The sequence below is a fragment of the Oncorhynchus clarkii genome, chromosome 10 (assembly GCF_045791955.1).
Source record: "Oncorhynchus clarkii lewisi isolate Uvic-CL-2024 chromosome 10, UVic_Ocla_1.0, whole genome shotgun sequence".
NCBI classification, from domain to species: Eukaryota; Metazoa; Chordata; class Actinopteri; order Salmoniformes; family Salmonidae; genus Oncorhynchus; species Oncorhynchus clarkii.
The window spans coordinates 997,280-1,018,817 of record NC_092156.1 but is presented as its reverse complement, the minus strand read 5'-3'; the positions used below and the strand labels follow the sequence as shown (position 1 = coordinate 1,018,817).

General features: G+C 43.9%; 1 protein-coding gene across 5 annotated transcripts in view; it reads right to left on the bottom strand.

The window, feature by feature from the left end:
• LOC139417906 (multidrug and toxin extrusion protein 1-like) overlaps positions 1-18,911 on the bottom strand; it is a 43,542-nt gene extending 24,631 nt beyond the window's left edge. For 4 of the 5 annotated variants that reach the window (XR_011635249.1, XR_011635251.1, XR_011635252.1 and 1 more), the window contains exons 1-8: positions 18,624-18,910; positions 18,273-18,374; positions 13,292-13,360; positions 12,910-13,058; positions 11,166-11,208; positions 10,840-10,884; positions 8,653-8,750; positions 4,605-4,702 (exon numbers count right to left, since the gene is read on the bottom strand). Coding sequence is in view for 1 of the 5 variants with exons in the window: in XM_071166892.1 (XP_071022993.1) it covers positions 4,605-4,702; positions 8,653-8,750; positions 10,840-10,884; positions 11,166-11,208; positions 12,910-13,058; positions 13,292-13,360; positions 18,273-18,374; positions 18,624-18,818 (799 nt within the window). In the remaining 4 variants the exon portion in view is untranslated. Of the gene's footprint in view, positions 1-4,604; positions 4,703-8,652; positions 8,751-10,839; positions 10,885-11,165; positions 11,209-12,909; positions 13,059-13,291; positions 13,361-18,272; positions 18,375-18,623 lie in introns of all 5 variants that reach the window. The other variant, XM_071166892.1, reaches the window with a different exon arrangement.
• Between the last annotated feature and the right edge of the window lie 2,627 nt (positions 18,912-21,538).

Sequence of the window (21,538 nt, the reverse complement as noted above, 5' to 3'; positions counted from 1 at the left end):
AACCTTTGAGATGGCAGGTTAGTGGAGTGGTACAGAACCTTTGAGATGGCAGGTTAGAGGTGATACAGAACCTTTGAGATGGCAGGTTAGAGGTGATACAGAACCTTTGATACGGCAGGTTAGTGAAGTGGTACAGAACCTTTGATACGGCAGGTTAGTGGAGTGGTAAAGAACCTTTGATACGGCAGGTTAGTGGAGTGGTACAGAACGTTTGAGATGGCAGGTTAGAGGTGAAACAAAACCTTTGAGATGGCAGGTTAGTGGAGTGATACAGAACCTTTGAGATGGCAGGTTAGTGGAGTGATACAGAACCTTTGATATGGCAGGTTAGAGGTGAAACAGAGCCTTTGAGATGGCAGGTTAGAGGTGAAACAGAAACTTTGATATGGCAGGTTAGAGGTGAAACAGAAACTTTGAGACGGCAGGTTAAAGGTGAAACAGAACCTTTGAGATGGCAGGATAGTGGAGTGATACAGAACCTTTGATATGGCAGGTTAGAGGTGAAACAGAACCTTTGAGATGGCAGGATAGTGGAGTGATACAGAACCTTTGATATGGCAGGTTAGAGGTGAAACAGAACCTTTGAGATGGCAGCTTAGAGGTGAAACAGAACCTTTGAGATGGCAGGATAGTGGAGTGATACAGAACCTTTGATTTGGCAGGTTAGAGGTGATACAGAACCTTTGAGACGGCAGGATAGTGGAGTGATACAGAACCTTTGAGATGGCAGGATAGTGGAGTGATACAGAACCTTTGATATGGCAGGTTAGTGGAGTGATACAGAACCTTTGATATGGCAGGTTAGTGGAGTGATACAGAACCTTTGAGATGGCAGGATAGTGGAGTGATACAGAACCTTTGAGATGGCAGGTTAGATGTGAAACAGAACCTTTGAGATGGCAGGTTAGAGGTGATACAGAACCTTTGAGATGGCAGGTTAGAGGTGATACAGAACCTTTGATACGGCAGGTTAGTGAAGTGGTACAGAACCTTTGATACGGCAGGTTAGTGGAGTGGTACAGAACCTTTGATACGGCAGGTTAGTGGAGTGGAACAGAACGTTTGAGATGGCAGGTTAGAGGTGAAACAGAACCTTTGAGATGGCAGGTTAGTGGAGTGATACAGAACCTTTGATATGGCAGGTTAGAGGTGAAACAGAACCTTTGAGATGGCAGGTTAGAGGTGAAACAGAACCTTTGATATGGCAGGTTAGAGGTGAAACAGAAACTTTGAGACGTCAGGTTAAAGGTGAAACAGAACCTTTGAGATGGCAGGATAGTGGAGTGATACAGAACCTTTGATATGGCAGGTTAGAGGTGAAACAGAACCTTTGAGATGGCAGGATAGTGGAGTGATACAGAACCTTTGATATGGCAGGTTAGAGGTGAAACAGAACCTTTGAGATGGCAGGTTAGAGGTGATACAGAACCTTTGAGACGGCAGGTTAGAGGTGAAACAGAACCTTTGAGATGGCAGGATAGTGGAGTGATACAGAACCTTTGATATGGCAGGTTAGAGGTGAAACAGAACCTTTGAGATGGCAGGTTAGAGGTGAAACAGAACCTTTGAGATGGCAGGATAGTGGAGTGATACAGAACCTTTGATTTGGCAGGTTAGAGGTTATACAGAACCTTTGAGACGGCAGGTTAGTGGAGTGATACAGAACCTTTGAGATGGCAGGATAGTGGAGTGATACAGAACCTTTGAGATGGCAGGATAGTGGAGTGATACAGAACCTTTGATATGGCAGGTTAGTGTAGTGATACAGAACCTTTGAGATGGCAGGATAGTGGAGTGATACAGAACCTTTGAGATGGCAGGTTAGAGGTGATACAGAACCTTTGAGATGGCAGGTTAGTGGAGTGATACAGAACCTTTGATATGGCAGGTTAGAGGTGAAACAGAACCTTTGAGATGGCAGATTAGTGGAGTGATACAGAACCTTTGATATGGCAGGTTAGAGGTGAAACAGAACCTTTGAGATGGCAGGATAGTGGAGTGATACAGAACCTTTGAGATGGCAGGTTAGAGGTGAAACAGAACCTTTGAGATGGCAGGTTAGAGGTGATAAAGAACCTTTGATATGGTAGGTTAGTGGAGTGATACAGAACCTTTGATATGGCAGGTTAGAGGTGAAACAGAACCTTTGATATGGCAGGTTAGAGGTGATAAAGAACCTTTGATATGGTAGGTTAGTGGAGTGATACAGAACCTTTGATATGGCAGGTTAGAGGTGAAACAGAACCTTTGATATGGCAGGTTAGAGGTGATACAGAACCTTTGAGATGGCAGGTTAGTGGAGTGATACAGAACCTTTGAGACGGCAGGTTAGTGGAGTGATACAGAACCTTTGAGACGGCAGGTTAGAGGTGAAACAGAACCTTTGAGATGGCAGGTTAGAGGTGAAACAGAACCTTTGAGATGGCAGGTTAGAGGTGATACAGAACCTTTGAGATGGCAGGTTAGTGGAATGATACAGAACCTTTGATATGGCAGGTTAGAGGTGATACAGAACCTTTGAGATGGCAGGTTAGAGGTGATACAGAACCTTTGAGATGGCAGGTTAGAGGTGAAACAGAACCTTTGAGACGGCAGGTTAGTGGAGTGATACAGAACCTTTGATATGGCAGGTTAGAGGTGAAGCAGAACCTTTTACTGTAGGGTTTCTCAATCCTGATCCTTAGCACTCAGCCCTAGTGCTACACACCGGATTCAAATTTAAGGCTTGATGATACATTGATTAGTTGAATCAAGTATGTTAGTGCTACGGCCAAAACCAGAAATGTGCATCCCTTTGGGTTCCCAGGAGCAGGATTGGGAAACCATATAGTGCATGGGAACAGAACAGACTGCTACTCCTCTCTCAGATAGATGATCTGTTCACACACAGTTGGACTCTGGCCTGGGACCGGAGCTCAAATACAACCTCAACATTATAGACCATCTCTGACCAAACTACAACTAAAGGTGACCAGTTATGTCATAACGTGAACAAAGCCTTCCTGTCCTGTTCTGACCTCCCTCCCTCGCTCCCTCCCAGGTGGTTAAAGACTAACCTTGTGATATAACATCTCCTGTCACGTATTACTATTAAACTGAGACACTAGGGTCAATTTAGGCTGACCAGGAGAGGACATCTGCCCTGAGATCACTGCTTTTAAGGGTACGTGGTAGGGGCTAGGTCGTAGTGGCTAGGGCAAGGTGCTGTGGACTACGGCGTAGTGGCTTGGGGAATGTGGTGGGGATTAGGGCATAGTGGCTAGGGGAAGGTGCTAGGGATTAGGGCGTAGTGGCTAGGAGAAGGTGCTAGGGATTAGGGCGTAGTGGCTAGGGGAATGTGCTGGGGATTAGGGCGTAGTGGCTAGGGGAAGGTGCTGGGGATTAGGGCGTAGTGGCTAGGGGAAGGTGCTGGGGATTAGGGCGTAGTGGCTAGGGGAAGGTGCTAGGGACTAGGGCGTAGTGGCTAGAGGAATGTTGGGGTTTAGGGCGTAGTGGCTAGGAGAATATGCTAGGGATTAGGGCGTAGTGGCTAGGGGAATGTGCTAGGGATTAGGGCGTAGTGGCTAGGGGAATGTGCTAGCGATTAGGGCGTAGCGGCTAGGGGAAGGTGTTGGGGGTTAGGGCGTAGTGGCTAGGAGAAACTGTTGGGGGTTAGGGTGTAGTGGCCAGGGGAATGTGCTGGGGATTAGGGCGTAGTGGCTAGGAGAATGTGCTAGGGATTAGGGCGTAGTGGCTAGGGGAATGTGCTAGGGATTAGGGCGTAGTGGCTAGGGGAATGTGCTGGGGATTAGGGCGTAGTGGCTAGGGGAAACTGTTGGGGGATTAGGGAGTAGTGGCTAGGGGAATGTGGTGGGGATTAGGGCATAGTGGCTAGGGGAAGGTGCTAGGGATTAGGGTGTAGTGGCTAGGAGAAGGTGCTAGGGATTAGGGCGTAGTGGCTAGGGGAATGTGCTGGGGATTAGGGCGTAGTGGCTAGGGGAAGGTGCTGGGGATTAGGGCGTAGTGGCTAGGGGAAGGGGCTGGGAATTAGGGCGTAGTGGCTAGGGGAAGGTGCTGGGGATTAGGGCGTAGTGGCTAGGGGAAGGTGCTAGGGACTAGGGCGTAGTGGCTAGAGGAATGTTGGGGGTTAGGGCGTAGTGGCAAGGGGAATATGCTAGGGATTAGGGCGTAGTGGCTAGGGGAATGTGCTAGGGATTAGGGCGTAGTGGCTAGGGGAAGGTGCTAGGGACTAGGGCGTAGTGGCTAGAGGGATGTTGGGGGTTAGGGCGTAGTGGCTAGGGAAATATGCTAGGGATTAGGGCGTAGTGGCTAGGGGAATGTGCTAGGGATTAGGGTGTAGTGGCTAGGGGAATGTGCTAGAGATTAGGGCGTAGCGGCTAGGGGAAGGTGTTGGGGGTTAGGGCGTAGTGGCTAGGAGAAACTGTTGGGGGTTAGGGTGTAGTGGCAAGGGGAATGTGCTGGGGATTAGGGCGTAGTGGCTAGGGGAATGTGCTAGGGATTAGGGCGTAGTGGCTAGGGGAATGTGCTAGGGATTAGGGCGTAGTGGCTAGGGGCTAGTGTTTAGGTAATAGGTGCTTGTGGTTAGGGGTTAGAGTTACACTTACCTTCCCAGGTGGCCTTGTGCAGACCCTGCCAGACAATATAGCAGTAGAGAAAGACAGCCAGGGAGTACTGGGAGATGGAGTTGGCTGCAGCAGAACCACTGAGATAGACAGAGATTTATTAAGTCAAGTAGTACTGGGAGATGGAGTTGAGACAGACAGAGAAATATATATATATACACTACCAGTCAAAAGTTTGGACACACCTACTCATGCTAGGGTTTTTCTTTATTTTAACTACTTTCCACATCGTATAATTATTATAATTTTTTTACCTTTATTTAACTAGGCAAGTCAGTTAAAACCTCTTATGGATAGGGGAGACGCTAGCGTCTCAACTGGCCAATTGCCAGGGGAAATGCAGAGCGCGAGATTCAAATAAAATGCTATAAAATTAAAACTTTCATTAAATCACACATGTAAGATACTCAATTAAAGCTACACTCGTTGTGAATCCAGCCAACATGTCAGATTTTAAAAATGCTTTTCGGCAAAAGCATAAGAAGCTATTATCTGATAGCCTGCACCCATCTGCACCAGCAGTAAACAAAGGAGCTAGCATAGCAGGCGCTACACAAAACGCTGAAATAAAATATAAAATATGCATTACCTTTGACGAGCTTCTTTTGTTGCCACTCCAATATGTCCCATAAACATCACAATTGGTCCTTTTGTTCGATTAATTCCGTCCATATATATGCAAAATGTCCATTTATAAAGCGCTTTTGATCCAGAAAAAGACAGCTTACAAAAACGCAACGTCACTACAAAATATTTCAAAAGTTGCCTATAAACTTTGCCAAAATATGTCAAACTACTTTTGTAATAGAACTGTAGGTATTTTTAAACGTTAATAATCGATCAAATTGTAGACGGGGCAATCTGTATTCAATACAGGAACGAAAACAAACCAGCACTGCTGTTCACATCTTGCGCAACTCACAAAAGTGTCCCCAGTTCCGAGTTGGCCTACTTCTTCATAGCACAAAGGAATAACCTCAACCATATTCCAAAGACTGGCGACATCGTGTGGAAGCGGTAGGAACTGAAAATAGGTTCCTATTAAATATCCAATGGCAAAGACAATATAGTGAACAGAGAGGGGAAAAAAAAAATTCAAACAGTTTTAGAAACTTTTCTATCCAAATCTATGAATAATATGCATATCTTATATTCTTAGCATGAGTAGCAGGAAGTTGAAATTGGGCACACTATTTATCCAAAAGTGAAAATTCTGCCCCCTAGCTTTAAGAGGTTTTAAGAACAAATTGTTATTTTCATTGACGGCCTAGGAACAGTGGGTTAACTGCCGTGTTCAGGGGGAGAACGACAGATTTGTACATTGTCAGTTCGGGTATTTTACACTGCAACCTTTCGGTTACCATTCCAACGTTCTAACCACTAGGCCGCATGCCTAAGGCAGGTTCACACAGATGAGCAGGGACCCTGACCATCTTTCTTTTGGTGTTTTTCAGAGTCAGTAGAAAGGCCTCCTTAGTGTCCTAAGTTTTCATGACTGTGACCTTGATTGCCTGCCGTCTGTAAGCTGTTAGTGTCTTAACGACCGTTCCACAGGTGCATGTTTATTAATTGTTTATGGTTCATTGAACAAGCATGGGAAACAGTGTTTAAACCCTTTACAATGAAGATCTGTGAAGTTATTTGGATTTTTATGAATTATCTTTGAAAGACAGGGTCCTGAAAAAGGCTGTGTTTAAATGCATGTCAACGGAAAAGCAAAACTATTTAGATTAGTGTTTATTTGAAGAGGAAAATCTGAGCACTTAATTAACACAAACAAAACATACTGTATAGGAAACACAGCAGGAAAAAACAGACAGAAACAGTCAGACAGATACCTCCCATCCCATAATAGAAACAGTCAGACAGATACCTACCCTCCCATCCCATAATAGAAACAGTCAGACAGATACCTACCCTCCCATCCCATAATATAAACAGTCAGACAGATATCTACCCTCCCATCCCATAATATAAACAGTCAGACAGATACCTACCCTCCCATCCCATAATATAAACAGTCAGACAGATACCTACCCTCCCATCCCATAATAGAAACAGTCAGACAGATACCTACCCTCCCATCCCATAATAGAAACAGTCAGACAGATACCTACCCTCCCATCCCATAATAGAAACAGTCAGACAGATACCTACCCTCCCATCCCATAATAGAAACAGTCAGACAGATACCTACCCTCCCATCCCATAATAGAAACAGTCAGACAGATACCTACCCTCCCATCCCATAATACAAACAGTCAGACAGATACCTACCCTCCCATCCCATAATAGACACAGTCAGACAGATACCTACCCTCCCATCCCATAATAGAAACAGTCAGACAGATACCTACCCTCCCATCCCATAATAGAAACAGTCAGACAGATACCTACCCTCCCATCCCATAATAGAAATAACCCCTGAGATGAAACTCCTCCCGGAGGTCACAGACATTTAATTGGCTGATTTCTCTGAGCTGATGGGAGATGAAAACAGTGTCGGAATGGGTGGTGTGGGCTGGAGATCATTAGGCTGGCTGGGTTTGTGCTGTATAGCACGTTTGTTCAGTAGAGAGAGTTTTGGAGAGGGGTATCCAATCAGTTTAGATGCCGTGAACAAATGAAATAGTATAGCTTAGCCTACTTCAATGACATGTAGTCTAATAGCCTAGTGTAGCTAACCTACTCCTACAAGAATTGTTCCAAAATGGCGTAGCAGTCGGTTGTGTGTTTGGTCTTGTCCTGTCCTGTCCCGTGTAAATATCGTTTTCCTCGTTTTTTCCGTGTATACTTTAATCTCACTTTCCATCTAAGGACTGAATATACTCTCCTGCAACCCGCCTCACCCAATGTGGTATGGATCTGCTATTTCTATTACCGGAACCCCCTTCAGAGGCTAGCCAGCTAACTAGCTACTAGTTAGTAGTCATCTAGCTGGTCTGTCATAATGAGGCGGCAGGGTAGCCTAGTGGTTAGAGCGTTGGACTAGTAACCGGAAGGTTGCAAGTTCAAACCCCCGAGCTGTCGTTCTGCCCTTGAACAGGCATTTAACCCACTAGGCCGTCATTGAAAATAAGAATTTGCTCTTACTGACTTGCCGAGTTAAATACTAGTAGGCTATTGCTAATAGTAATGTTCTGGCCAGCCGACTAGCAACAAACTCAGAAAAAAATTTGTCTGAAGGTCAAACCTAGTCTGTTGTATTTTTAACTAATAAGGCTCGAGGAGGTATGGCTGATATGGCCCTTACCACGGCTAAGGGCTGTTCTTAAGCACGACGCAATGTGGAGTGCCTGGACACAGCCCTTAGCCGTGGTATATTGACCATATATCACAAACCCCCGAGGTGCTGTTTTTACATGTTTTGTCAAACCCGTGGTATACGGTCTGCCATACCATGGCTTTCAGCCAATCAGAATTCAGGGCTCAAACCACCCAGTTTCTAATGTAAATTCAATCACCCCCTTCACCATCATCATCATTCAGATAATTCAACATGTGTAGATACAGTGCTAAACTTGAAGTTAAATTATTTTGTTTCTCACCAGTGTGCTCTGAAGAGGAAACAAAGATCAAACATAGCCTAACAACATGGCTCGCAAACGGGACAATTGTGACATTCGTTTCAATAGAATCACTACATTTTAAATTCAGGTTTGCCTAACAAAATATTGAAGGGCATATCAGATGATCTGCTTTGCTCATATCAGCCACACCAAGCATAGGGTTGCCATGAGATTGAAATGGGGAAATAAAAGACCCGTGGAAAAAATATAAAATAGCTCCACTACGATGAAATGTATATATTTAATGTATTAATTGAATGGTGATGACAGCCTTTCAGAAGATACATTTAAAATCATGTTTTAATGGGATTTTCTCCACCCTGCACCATGAATTCTATTTCTAATGTGTCTCCCAGTGTGGCTGGTACTGGGGGGGAAATGATGCATCTGGCAGTGTGTTCCTCGATCCAGAGGTGGAAACCTCTGGTATCTACACTGAATGGATAGTATGTATGACTCACGCTACGCCCAGGTCCAGCACATAGAGGAAGATGTAGTTGATGAGAGCATTGAGAATGTTCCCCACCACTCCTACTAGCACGGTAGGCCAGATGATACCCTGTAGGACGAAACACAACATTATCTATAGACCCTCCACTCCTACTACCACTGTAGGGCCAGATGTGGGTCTATAGAGAACAACCACTCCTATTACCACTGTAGGTCCAGATGTTATCTATAGACCCTCCACTCCTATTACCACTGTAGGGCCAGATGTTATCTATAGACCCTCCACTCCTATTACCACTGTAGGGCCAGATGTTATCTATAGACCCTCCACTCCTATTACCACTGTAGGGCCAGATGTTATCTATAGACCCTCCACTCCTATTAACACTGTAGGGCCAGATGTTGTTATCTATAGACCCTCCACTCCTATTACCACTGTAGGTCCAGATGTTATCTATAGACCCTCCACTCCTATTACCACTGTAGGGACAGATGTTGTTATCTATAGACCCTCCACTCCTATTACCACTGTAGGGCCAGATGTTATCTATAGACCTACCACTCCTATTACCACTGTAGGGCCAGATGTGTTATCTATAGACCAACCACTCCTATTACCACTGTAGGGCCAGATGTTATCTATAGACCCTCCACTCCTATTACCACTGTAGGTCCAGATGTTATCTATAGACCCTCCACTCCTATTACCACTGTAGGGCCAGATGTTGTTTTCTATAGACCCTCCACTCCTATTACCACTGTAGGGACAGATGTTATCTATAGACCCTCCACTCCTATTACCACTGTAGGTCCAGATGTTGTTATCTATAGACCCTCCACTCCTATTACCACTGTAGGGACAGATGTTGTTATCTATAGACCCACCACTCCTATTACCACTGTAGGGCCAGATGTGGGTCTATAGAGAACAACCACTCCTATTACCACTGTAGGTCCAGATGTTGTTATCAATAGACCCTCCACTCCTATTACCACTGTAGGATCAGATGTTATCTATAGACCCTCCACTCCTATTACCACTGTAGGTCCAGATGTTGATATCTATAGACCCACCACTCCTATTACCACTGTAGGGCCAGATGTTATATATAGACCCTCCACTCCTATTACCACTGTAGGTCCAGATGTTGTTATCTATAGACCCTCCACTCCTATTACCACTGTAGGTCCAGATGTTGTTATCTATAGACCCTCCACTCCTATTACCACTGTAGGTCCAGATGTTATCTATAGACCCTCCACTCCTATTACCACTGTAGGTCCAGATGTTATCTATAGACCCACCACTCCTATTACCACTGTAGGTCCAGATGTTGTTATCTATAGACCCTCCACTCCTATTACCACTGTAGGGCCAGATGTTATCTATAGACCCACCACTCCTATTACCACTGTAGGGACAGATGTTATCTATAGACCCACCACTCCTATTACCACTGTAGGGACAGATGTTATCTATAGACCCTCCACTCCTATTACCACTGTAGGTCCAGATGTTATCTATAGACCCTCCACTCCTATTACCACTGTAGGGACAGATGTTGTTATCTATAGACCCACCACTCCTATTACCACTGTAGGGACAGATGTTGTTATCTATAGACCCTCCACTCCTATTACCACTGTAGGGACAGATGTTGTTATCTATAGACCCTCCACTCCTATTACCACTGTAGGGACAGATGTTGTTATCTATAGACCCTCCACTCCTATTACCACTGTAGGTCCAGATGTTATCTATAGACCCACCACTCCTATTACCACTGTAGGGACAGATGTTGTCTATAGACCCTCCACTTCTATTACCACTGTAGGGCCAGATGTTATCTATAGACCCTCCACTCAATACATTACAGATATAGAGACCTGTCAGCTGTCCAGAACAAAAGACATGTCCTCATGATCAATACATTTTCTAAAGACCTGTTCTGATCAATACATTTTCTAAAGACCTGTCCTCCTGATCAATACATTATCTAAAGACATGTCCTCCTGATGAATACATTATCTAAAGACCTGTCCTCCTGATCAATACATTATCTAAAGACATGTCCTCCTGATCAATACATTATCTAAAGACATGTCCTCCTGATCAATACATTATCTAAAGACATGTCCTCCAGATCAATACATTATCTGAAGACCTGTCCTGATGATGGGGCTGTAATACACTGCACCTGATTCTGCAGATATTTCCCCTGCAGCAGGAACATGAAGGCAGCCTGCAGAGACAGAGAGGAGTCTGAGATGAGAAGAGAGAGTGAATAGAAAGAGAAAAGAGAGAAGGCATGTGAGAGAGAGACAGAGAGAGGAGGCCGAGATATGAGAGAGAGAGAGAGAGAGAGAGAGAGAGAGAGAGAGAGAGAGAGAGAGAGAGAGAGAGAGAGAGAGAGAGAGAGAGAGAGAGAGAGAGAGAGAGAGAGAGAAAGAAAGAGAGAGAGAGAGAGAGCAGACAGAGGAGAGCAGCAAGACACCAGAGACAGAAATGTCAGAGAGAACTCACCGGCAAGGCTGGCATGAAGATCATCACATACAGCTGGGAGAGCCTGGAACACAAGATGTTGAATCACAATGAATCATGATGCTATATGCTCTATGTAGTCAGATGGTTCAGTCAGTACAGCACAGTGACGTTATGTAGTCAGATGGTTCAGTTAGTAAAGCACAGTGACAATATGTAGTCAGATGGTTCAATCAGTACAGCACAGTGACATTATGTAGTCAGATGGTTCAGTCAGTACAGCACAGTGACGTAATGTAGTCAGATAGTTGAGTTAGTACAGTGACGTAATGTAGTCAGATGGTTCAGTTTGTACAGTGACGTAATGTAGTCAGATGGTTCAGTTAGTACAGTTACATTATGTAGTTAGGTGGTTCAGTTAGTACAGTGACATTATGTAGTCAGATGGTTCAGTTAGTACAGTGACAATGTAGTCAGATGGTTCAGTCAGTACAGTACAGTGACGTAATATAGTCAGATGGTTCAGTTTGTAGAGTGACATTATGTAGTCAGATGGTTCAGATAGTACAGTACATTGACGTTATGTAGTCAGATGGTTCAGTTACATTATGTAGTCAGATGGTTCAGTTAGTACAGTGACGTAATGTAGTCAGATGGTTCAGTTAGTACAGTGACATTATGTAGTCAGATGGTTCAGTTAGTACAGTGACGTTATGTAGTCAGATGGTTCAGTTACATTATGTAGTCAGATGGTTCCGTTAGTACAGTGACGTTATGTAGTCAGATGGTTCAGTTTGTAGAGTGACGTTATGTAGTCAGATGGTTCAGATAGTACAGTACATTGACGTTATGTCGTCAGATGGTTCAGTTAGTACAGTGACATTATGTAGTCAGATGGTTCAGTTAGTACAGTGACGTTATGTAGTCAGATGGTTCAGTTACATTATGTAGTCAGATGGTTCCGTTAGTACAGTGACGTTATGTAGTCAGATGGTTCAGTTACATTATGTAGTCAGATGGTTCAGTTAGTACAGTGACATTATGTAGTCAGATGGTTCAGTTTGTACAGTGACATTATGTAGTCAGATGGTTCAGTTACATTATGTAGTCAGATGGTTCAGTTACATTATGTAGTCAGATGGTTCAGTTACACAGTTTTGTTATGTAGTCAGATGGTTCAGTTACATTATGTAGTCAGATGGTTCAGTTACATTATGTAGTCAGATGGTTCAGTTAGATTATGTCGTCAGATGGTTCAGTTACATTATGTAGTCAGATGGTTCAGTTAGTACAGTGACATTATGTAGTCAGATGGTTCAGTTAGTACAGTGACAATGTAGTCAGATGGTTCAGTTTGTACAGTGACGTAATGTAGTCAGATGGTTCAGTTAGTACTGTGACGTAATGTAGTCAGATGGTTCAGTTAGTACAGTGACGTAATGTAGTCAGATGGTTCAGTTAGTACAGTGACGTAATGTAGTCAGATGGTTCAGTTAGTACAGTGACGTAATGTAGTCAGATGGTTCAGTTAGTACAGTGACGTTATGTAGTCAGATGGTTCAGTTACATTATGTAGTCAGATGGTTCAGTTAGTACAGTGACGTAATGTAGTCAGATGGTTCAGTTTGTAGAGTGACGTAATGTAGTCAGATGGTTCAGTTAGTACAGTGACGTAATGTAGTCAGATGGTTCAGTTAGTACAGTTACATTATGTAGTTAGGTGGTTCAGTTAGAACAGCACAGTGACATTTTGTGTGCGTGGTGAGTGAGTGTGTTTGGGTCTGACCTGGCGACCTCCGGGCTCTGTTTAACAGCCAATAGGATGGGTTCAGTGTTGATGAGGAGAGCCCAGCAGGGGAAGCAGGCCAGGAGAAGAATCAGAACCCCCCTTTGTAGAATCATGCCAACACGATTCATATTACCACTGCCAAATGTCTACACAGAGAGAGAGAGAGAGAGAGAGGGGGGGGGGGGGGGGGGGGGGCTCAGAGAGAGAGCGAGAAGATTAACGCTCCCAAACTTTTCCATAAAAGACTAACTCTGGATGGCCTTGATTGATATATTCACACGTTGATAAGAGTGACCATCCCAATCCACCAACGACCACAGAAAGACAGAACATCAACAGTAAACCAATTCAGGTGAGCACACCTGTCCAGGAAACGTACCTGAGATATGAGAGTGTCACAGGCTGATGCCAGGCCAGAGCCAATGGAGAGGCCGGTGACATTGATCACCTGGAGACAATCAGAACAGGCAGGTACATATGAACCAGGTTGGTGGATATGAACCAGGTGTAGACTTGGTGGATATGAACCAGGTATAGACTTGGTGGACATGAACCAGGTTGGTGGATATGAACCAGGTATAGACTTGGTGGATATGAACCAGGTAGAGACTTGGTGGATATGAACCAGGTATAGACTTGGGGGATATGAACCAGGTAGAGACTTGGTGGATATGAACCAGGTATAGAATTGGTGGATATGAACCAGGTATAAACTTGGTGGATATGAACCAGGTATAGACTTGGTGGAAATGAACCAGGTTTGTGGATATGAACCAGGTATAGACTTGGTGGATATGAACCAGGTATAAACTTGGTGGATATGAACCAGGTTGGTGGATATGAACCAGGTTGGTGGATATGAACCAGGTTGGTGGATATAAACCAGGTATAGACTTGGTGGATATGAACCAGGTATAGACTTGGTGGATATGAACCAGGTATAAACTTGGTGGATATGAACCAGGTATAAACTTGGTGGATATGAACTAGGTATAGACTTGGTGGATATGAACCAGGTATAGACTTGGTGGATATGAACCAGGTATAGACTTGGTGGATATGAACCAGGTATAAACTTGGTGGATATGAACCAGGTATAGACTTGGTGGAAATTAACCAGGTTTGTGGATATGAACCAGGTATAAACTTGGAGAATATGAACTAGGTATAGACTTGGTGGATATGAACCAGGTATAGACTTGGTGGATATGAACCAGGTATAGACTTGGTGGATATGAACCAGGTATAGACTTGGTGGACATGAACCAGGTATAGACTTGGTGGATATGAACCAGGTATAGACTTGGTGGATATGAACCAGGTGTTGACTTGGTGGATATGAACGAGGTATAGGCTTGGTGTATATGTTCCGTCTATACAGAGAACACTAACAAAATTACACTGAAGATAACTGGAAAAACTACAGCCTAACTTTCATTAATTAAATGAAGGAAAGTTATTTAGAATACATCCCGTTTACATAAAGCATATTAACTAAGATCTGGGTTAAAGAGACATCCTTTTCTATGTTATTGTTTGTGAGATATTAACTGCTATGGACCTATTATTAATTACCAACAATTGTCAAAGAGCAAACCAAGAGATAATCCCTGCTCTGCTCGATAAATAGACGTGTCCTGTATTCTGTTTAACTGTATTGTGAAGGTTGTCTTTCCTCACAGCTATAGCCAGCGCCAACCCAGCCATACATACACACTTCCTTTCAAAAGGTTGTGGTCACTTAGAAATGTCCTTGTTAACACAATGTGCCATTGGTACACAGGGGTGATGGTTGCTGATTATTGGCCTCTGTACGACTATGTAGATATTCCATAAACAATCAGCCGTTTCCAGCCACAATAGTCATTTACAACATTAACCATGTCTACACTGTTTTTCTGATCAAGTTGATGTTATTTTAATGGACAAAAAAAAGTTTTTATTTCAAAAACAAGGACATTTCTAAGTGACCCCAACTTTTGTTAGTATGGATGGATGGATAAGATAGATGGATAAGATAGATGGATAAAATAGATGGATAAATAGATAGATGGATAGATGGATAGATAGAGTTGTAAGAAAAAGTATGTGAACCCTTTGGAATTACCTGGTTCTGATCTTCCTCTAAGTCACAACAACAGATAGACACAGTGTGCTTAAACTAATAACACACAAATTGCATTTTTCTTGTCTATATTGAATACATAATCACAGCGTAGGTTGGTAAAAGTATGTGAACCCCCTAGGCTATTTGGAGTCAGGAGTCACCTATCCTGGAGTCCAATCAATGATATGAGTGGAGATGTTGGTTCGAGCTGCACTGCAATATAAAATAGACTCACAAAATGTGAGTTTACTATTCACATGAAGCATTACCTGATGTGAACTATGCCTCGAACAAATGAGATCTCAGAAGACCTAAGATTAAGAATTGTTGACTTGCATAAAGCTGGAAAGGGTTACAAAAGTATTTCTAAAAGCCTTGATGTTCATCAGTCTTTGCTGCCTCAGGGCCTGGATAGCTTGATATCATCGACTACCTGTTCACACCGCTACCATCCAGAAGGCGAGGTCAGTACAGGTCCATCAAAGCTGGGACCGAGAGACTGAAAAACAGCTTCAGCTCAAGGCCACCAGACTGTTAAACAGCAATCACTTAGAGTTGCTGCTGCCTACATTGAGACTCAATCACAGGCCACTTTAATAAATGGATCACAAGTCACTTTATAAAATGCACACTAAATAATACAACTTTAATAATGTTTACATATCTTACATTACTCATATTATATGCAAATACAGTATTTTCATCATAGCACTGGGACTGCACTTGTAAAGGTGGTAAATTACCTTCTAATGGCGTCAGACCGAGACTCTGCATCTGTCCACGTGCTCCTAGACCTTAGTGCTGCTTTTGATACCATCGATCACCACATTCTTTTGGAGAGATTGGAAACCCAAATTGGTCTACATGGACATGTTCTGGCCTGGTTTAGATCTTATCTGTCGGAAAGATATCAGTTTGTCTCTGTGAATGGTTTGTCCTCTGACAAATCAACTGTACATTTCGGTGTTCCTCAAAGTTCCGTTTTAGGACCACTATTGTTTTCACTATATATTTGACTTCTTGGTGATTTCATTCGTAAACATAATGTTAACTTTTCACTGCTATGCGGATGACGCACAGCTGTACATTTCAATGAAACAAGGTGAAGCCCCAAAATTGCCCTCCCGGGAAGCCTGTGTTTCAGACATAAGGAACTGGATGGCTGCAAATGTTCTACTTTTAAACTCGGACAAAACAGAGATGTTTGTTCTAGGTCCCAAGAAACAAAGAGATCTTCTGTTGAATCTGACAATTCATCTTAATGGTTGTACAGTCGTCTCAAATAAAACTGTGAAGGACTCGGCGTTACTCTGGACCCTGATCTCTCTTTTGACGAACATATCAAGACTTAAAAGGACAGCTTTTTGTTCCATCTTCGTAACATTGCAAAAATCAGAAACTTTCTGTCCAAAAATTATGAGGAAAAATTAATCCATGCATTTTTTACTTCTAGGTTAGACTACTGCAATGCTCAACTTTCCGGCTACCCGGATAAAGCACTAAATAAAATTCAGTTAGTGCTTAACACGGCTGCTAGAATCTTGACTAGCACCAAAAAATTGGATCACATTACTCTAGCGCTAGCCTCTCCACACTGGCTTGCTGTTAAGGATAGGGCTGATTTCAAGGTTTTACTGATAAACTACACAGCATTACATGGGCTTGCTCCTACCTATCTTTCCGATTTGGTCCTGCCGTACATACCTACACGTACGCTAAGGTCACAAGACGCAGGCCTCCTTACTGTCCCTAGAATTTCTAAGCGAACAGCTGGAGGCAGGGCTTTCTCCTATAGAGCTCAATTTTTATGGAATGGTCTGCCTATCCAAGTGAGAGACGCAGACTCAGTCTCAACCTTTAAGTCTTTACTGAAGACTCATCTCTTCAGTGGGTCATATGATTGAGTGTAGTCTGGCCCAGGAGTGGGAAGGTGAACGGAAAGGCACTGGAGCAACGAACCTCTGCCTGGCCAGTTCCCCTCTTTCCACTGGGATTCTCTGCCTCCCCTATTACAGGGGCTGAGTCACTGGCTTACTGGCGCTCTTCCATGCTGTCTCTAGGAGGGGTACGTCGCTTGAGTGAGTTGAGTCACTGACGCGACCCCCCCCCCCCCTTGGGATTTGCCGTGGCGGAGATCTTTGTGGACTACACTCAGCCTCGTCTCAGGATGGTAAGTTGGTGGTTGAAGATATCCCTCTAGTGGTGTGGGGGCTGTGCTTTGGCAAAGTGGGTGGGGTTATATCCTGCCTGTTTAGCTATGTCCGGGGGTATCGTCGGATGAGGCCACGGTGTCTCCCGACCCTTCCTGTCTCAGCCTCCAGTATTTATGCTGCAGTAGTTTGTGCCGGGGGGCTAGGGTCAGTCTGTTATATCTGGAGTACTTCTCCTGTCTTATCCGGTGTCCTGTGTGAATTTAATTATGCTCTCTCTAATTCTCTCTCTCTCTTTCTTTCTCTCAGAGGACATGAGCCCCAGGAGCATGCCTGATGACTCCTTGCTGTCCCCAGTCCATCTGGTCATGCTGCTGCTCCAGTTTCAACTATTCTTCCTGTGGCTATGAACCCTGACCTGTTCACCGGAAGTGCTACCTGTCCCAGGCCTGCCGTTTTCAACTCTCTAGAGACCGCAGGAGCGGTAGAGATACTCTGTATGATCGGCTATGAAAAGCTAACTGACATTTACTCCTGAAGTGCTGACCTGTTGCTCCCTCTACATCCACTGTGATTTTTATTATTTGACCCTGCTGGTCATCTATGAACATTTGAACATCTTGGCCATGTTCTGTTATAATCTCCATCCGCCCAGTCCAGAAGAGGACTGGCCACCCCACATAGCCTGGTTCCTCTCTAGGTTTCTTCATAGGTTCTGGCCTTTCTAGGGAGTTTTTCCTAGCCACCGTGCTTCTACACCTGCATTGCTTGCTGTTTGGGGTTTTAGGCTGTGTTTCTGTACAGCACTTTGGAGATATCAGCTGATGTAAGACGGGCTATATAAATTAATTGGATTGATTGTTTGATTTACATGGTTTGTTCAATAAATAAATGAAAATGTATAATTGTTTGTGTGTTATTAGTTTAACCAGACTGTGTTTGTCTATTGTTGTAATTTAGAGGAAGATCAGATTGACCAATTTATGCAGAAATCCAGGTAATTCCAAAGGGTTCACATTCTTTTTCTTACCACTGTAGGTAGGTAAGTAGGTAGGTAGGTAGATAGATAGAGACAGATAGACAGATCGATAGGATTGTATCACCGCTATAGCCAGTGCCACCCCAGCCAGCTCAGTCTTCCCCAGGTGACCACAGAACACAGTGCTGACAAAACTGACCAGAAAGATCATCAGCTGGGATATAACCTGGAGAGAACAGAGGAAATTATCACCATCATCATCCCTCATGTGAGCAAAAGAATAGCAGTTCAGCAACACTCCTATATATTATAAGAAAATATATGGAACAACTAAAGATTCAGAAAAAAAATACATTATCACCACCATAACAACGGACCAATCACTGCAACAGTTACTTTGGTATGAACTAAAGGAATGACATTTCAGCAACACCCGGTAATTATTAGAGACAACGTTCTTAGCCTGCAGTCTCACCACCGGTCCCGCTAGTTTCAGAATTTGGCCAATCTCTTCTTTATAATGCACGGGGATCCAGCCTCTGATCCGCCTCAGACAGCCGCAGCAAAACACGGGTGACTCTACGGTGGATTCGGTTACCGAAGCTTCATCACTTTTAGAATGTCCGTTCACTACGTTAACCGCGACAGCATTTGATTTAGAATTATCCATTATGTGGAAGAGAGAGCGCGCAAAGGAGATATATGCGGCTGTAAGGTTTGCCCAACCAACTTCAGAAACTCTTGTTGATACAGAACGGTCCTTTGGCGTGTCTGAGTGTAGAGTAACAAACGAAAAATGTAGAGCGCTCAGTCGGCTACAACAGGGGTCGACACCGCCGCACGTGTTGTAGTTTGGGGCGTATTCTCGTCACCGTTAGCCCCGTCACGAGGATATTGCGTAAGGAGCCTACAGCCCTGTTGAAGAGACCTTTTGGTGGGATGTCTTGTGGGGAATGTATGAGTGTCCGAGCGGTGTGTTAATAGTTTAAAACAGACGCCTCGGTGCATTCAGCATGTCAACACTTCTTGCAAAAACGAGTAGTGCTGAAGTCAATCTCTCCTCCACTTTGAGCCTTGTCAGATTTACATGCATAATACCAGTGGTGGAAAAAGTACTCAATTGTCAGTCTTGAATAAAAGTAAAGATACCTTAATACAAAATGACTCAAGTAAAAGTGAAAGTCGCCCAGTAAAATACTACTTGAGTAAAAGTATTTGGTTTTAAATATATTTAAGTATCAAAAGTAAAAATATAAATCATGTTAACTTCCTTATATTATGCAAACCAACCAAACCTTGTTTTTATTTTATTTACAGATAACCAGGGGCACACTCCAACACTCAGACATAATTTACATATGAAGCATTTGTGTTTAGTGAGTCCACCAGATCAGAGGCAGTGTGGATGACCAGGGATGTTCTCTGGTTAGTGAGTCCTCCAGATCAGAGGCGGTAGGGATGACCAGAGATGTTCTCTGTTTAGTGAGTTCTCCAGATCAGAGCAGTAGGGATGACCAGAGATGTTCTCTGTTTAGTGAGTCCTCCAGATCAGAGGCAGTAGGGATGACCAGAGATGTTCTCTGTTTAGTGAGTCCACCAGATCAGAGGCAGTATGGATGACCAGGGATGTTCTCTGTTTAGTGAGTCCACCAGATCAGAGGCAGTATGGATGACCAGGGATGTTCTCTGGTTAGTGAGTCCTCCAGATCAGAGGCGGTAGGGATGACCAGAGATGTTCTCTGTTTAGTGAGTTCTCCAGATCAGAGCAGTAGGGATGACCAGGGATGTTCTCTGTTTAGTGAGTCCTCCAGATCAGAGGCAGTAGGGATGACCAGAGATGTTCTCTGTTTAGTGAGTCCTCCAGATCAGAGGCAGTAGGGATGACCAGGGATGTTCTCTTGATAAGTGTGTGACCTTTAACCTGTCAAAATGTAAAGAGTACTTTTCGGGAAATGTATGGAGTAGAAAGTATATTATTTTGAAGGTAGAAACTAGAGCCTGTAGGACCTGCCGTGTTGATAGTGTTGTTAAGAAGGTAGAAACTAGAGCCTGTAGGACCTGCCTTGTTGATTGTGTTGTTAAGAAGGTATAAACTAGAGCCTGTAGGACCTGCCTTGTTGATATTGTTGTTAAGAAGATAGAAACTAGAGCCGGTAGGACCTGCCTTGTTGATAGTGTTGGTAAGAAGGTAGAAACTAGAGCCTGTAGGACCTGCCTTGTTGATAGTGCTGTTAAGAAGGTAGAAACTAGGGCCTGTAGGACCTGCCTTGTTGATAGTGCTGTTAAGAAGGTAGAAACTCTGGCCTGTAGGACCTGCCTTGTTGATAGTGCTGTTAAGAAGGTAGAAACTCTGGCCTGTAGGACCTGCCTTGTTGATAGTGCTGTTAAGAAGGTAGAAACTAGGGCCTGTAAGACCTGCCTTGTTGATAGTGTTGTTAAGAAGGTAGAAACTAGAGCCTGTAGGACCTGCCTTGTTGATTGTGTTGTTAAGATGGTAGAAACTAGGGCCTGTAGGACCTGCCTTGTTGATAGTGTTGTTAAGAATGCAGAGCAGCGCTTTATTATAGACAGACTTCTCCCCGTCTTAGCTACTGTTGTATCAATATGTTTTGACCATGACAGTTTACAATCCAGGGTCATCTCAACTTGCTCAATTTCCACATTATTCATTACAAGATTTAGTTAAGGTTTAGGGTTTAGTGAATGATTTGTCCCAAATACAATGCTTTTAGTTTTTTAAATATTTAAGATTAACTTATTCCTTGCCACCCATTCTGAACCTAACTGCAGCTCTTTGTTGACTGCGCTTTCGAGTAGGCTCCCCACGTCACTACAGACACGGGTTCGATTCCAGGCTGTATCACAACCGGCCGTGATTGGGATTCCCATAGGGCGGCGCACAATTGGCCCAGCGTCGTCCGGATTTGGTCGCTGTAGGCCGTCATTGTAAATAATATTTTTTTTCTCTACTGACTTGCCTAGTTAAATAAAGGTTCAATAAAATAAATAAATACAAACCTAGTGGTGCCAGAGGAGCACTGGGAGTCAGGTGAGGAATAAGGAATAAAGCACGGAGGCTATGCTTGGGGGACCAGGAATAAAGCACGGAGGCTATGCTTGGGGGACCAGGAATAAAGCACGGAGGCTATGCTTGGCGGACCAGGAATAAAGCACGGAGGCTATGCTTGGGGGACCAGGAATAAAGCACGGGGGCTATGCTTGGGGGACCAGGAATAAAGCACGGAGGCTATGCTTGGGGGACCAGGAATAAAGCACGGAGGCTATGCTTGGGGGACCAGGAATAAAGCACGGAGGCTATGCTTGGGGGACCAGGAATAAAGCACGGAGGCTATGCTTGGGGGACCAGGAATAAAGCACGGAGGCTATGCT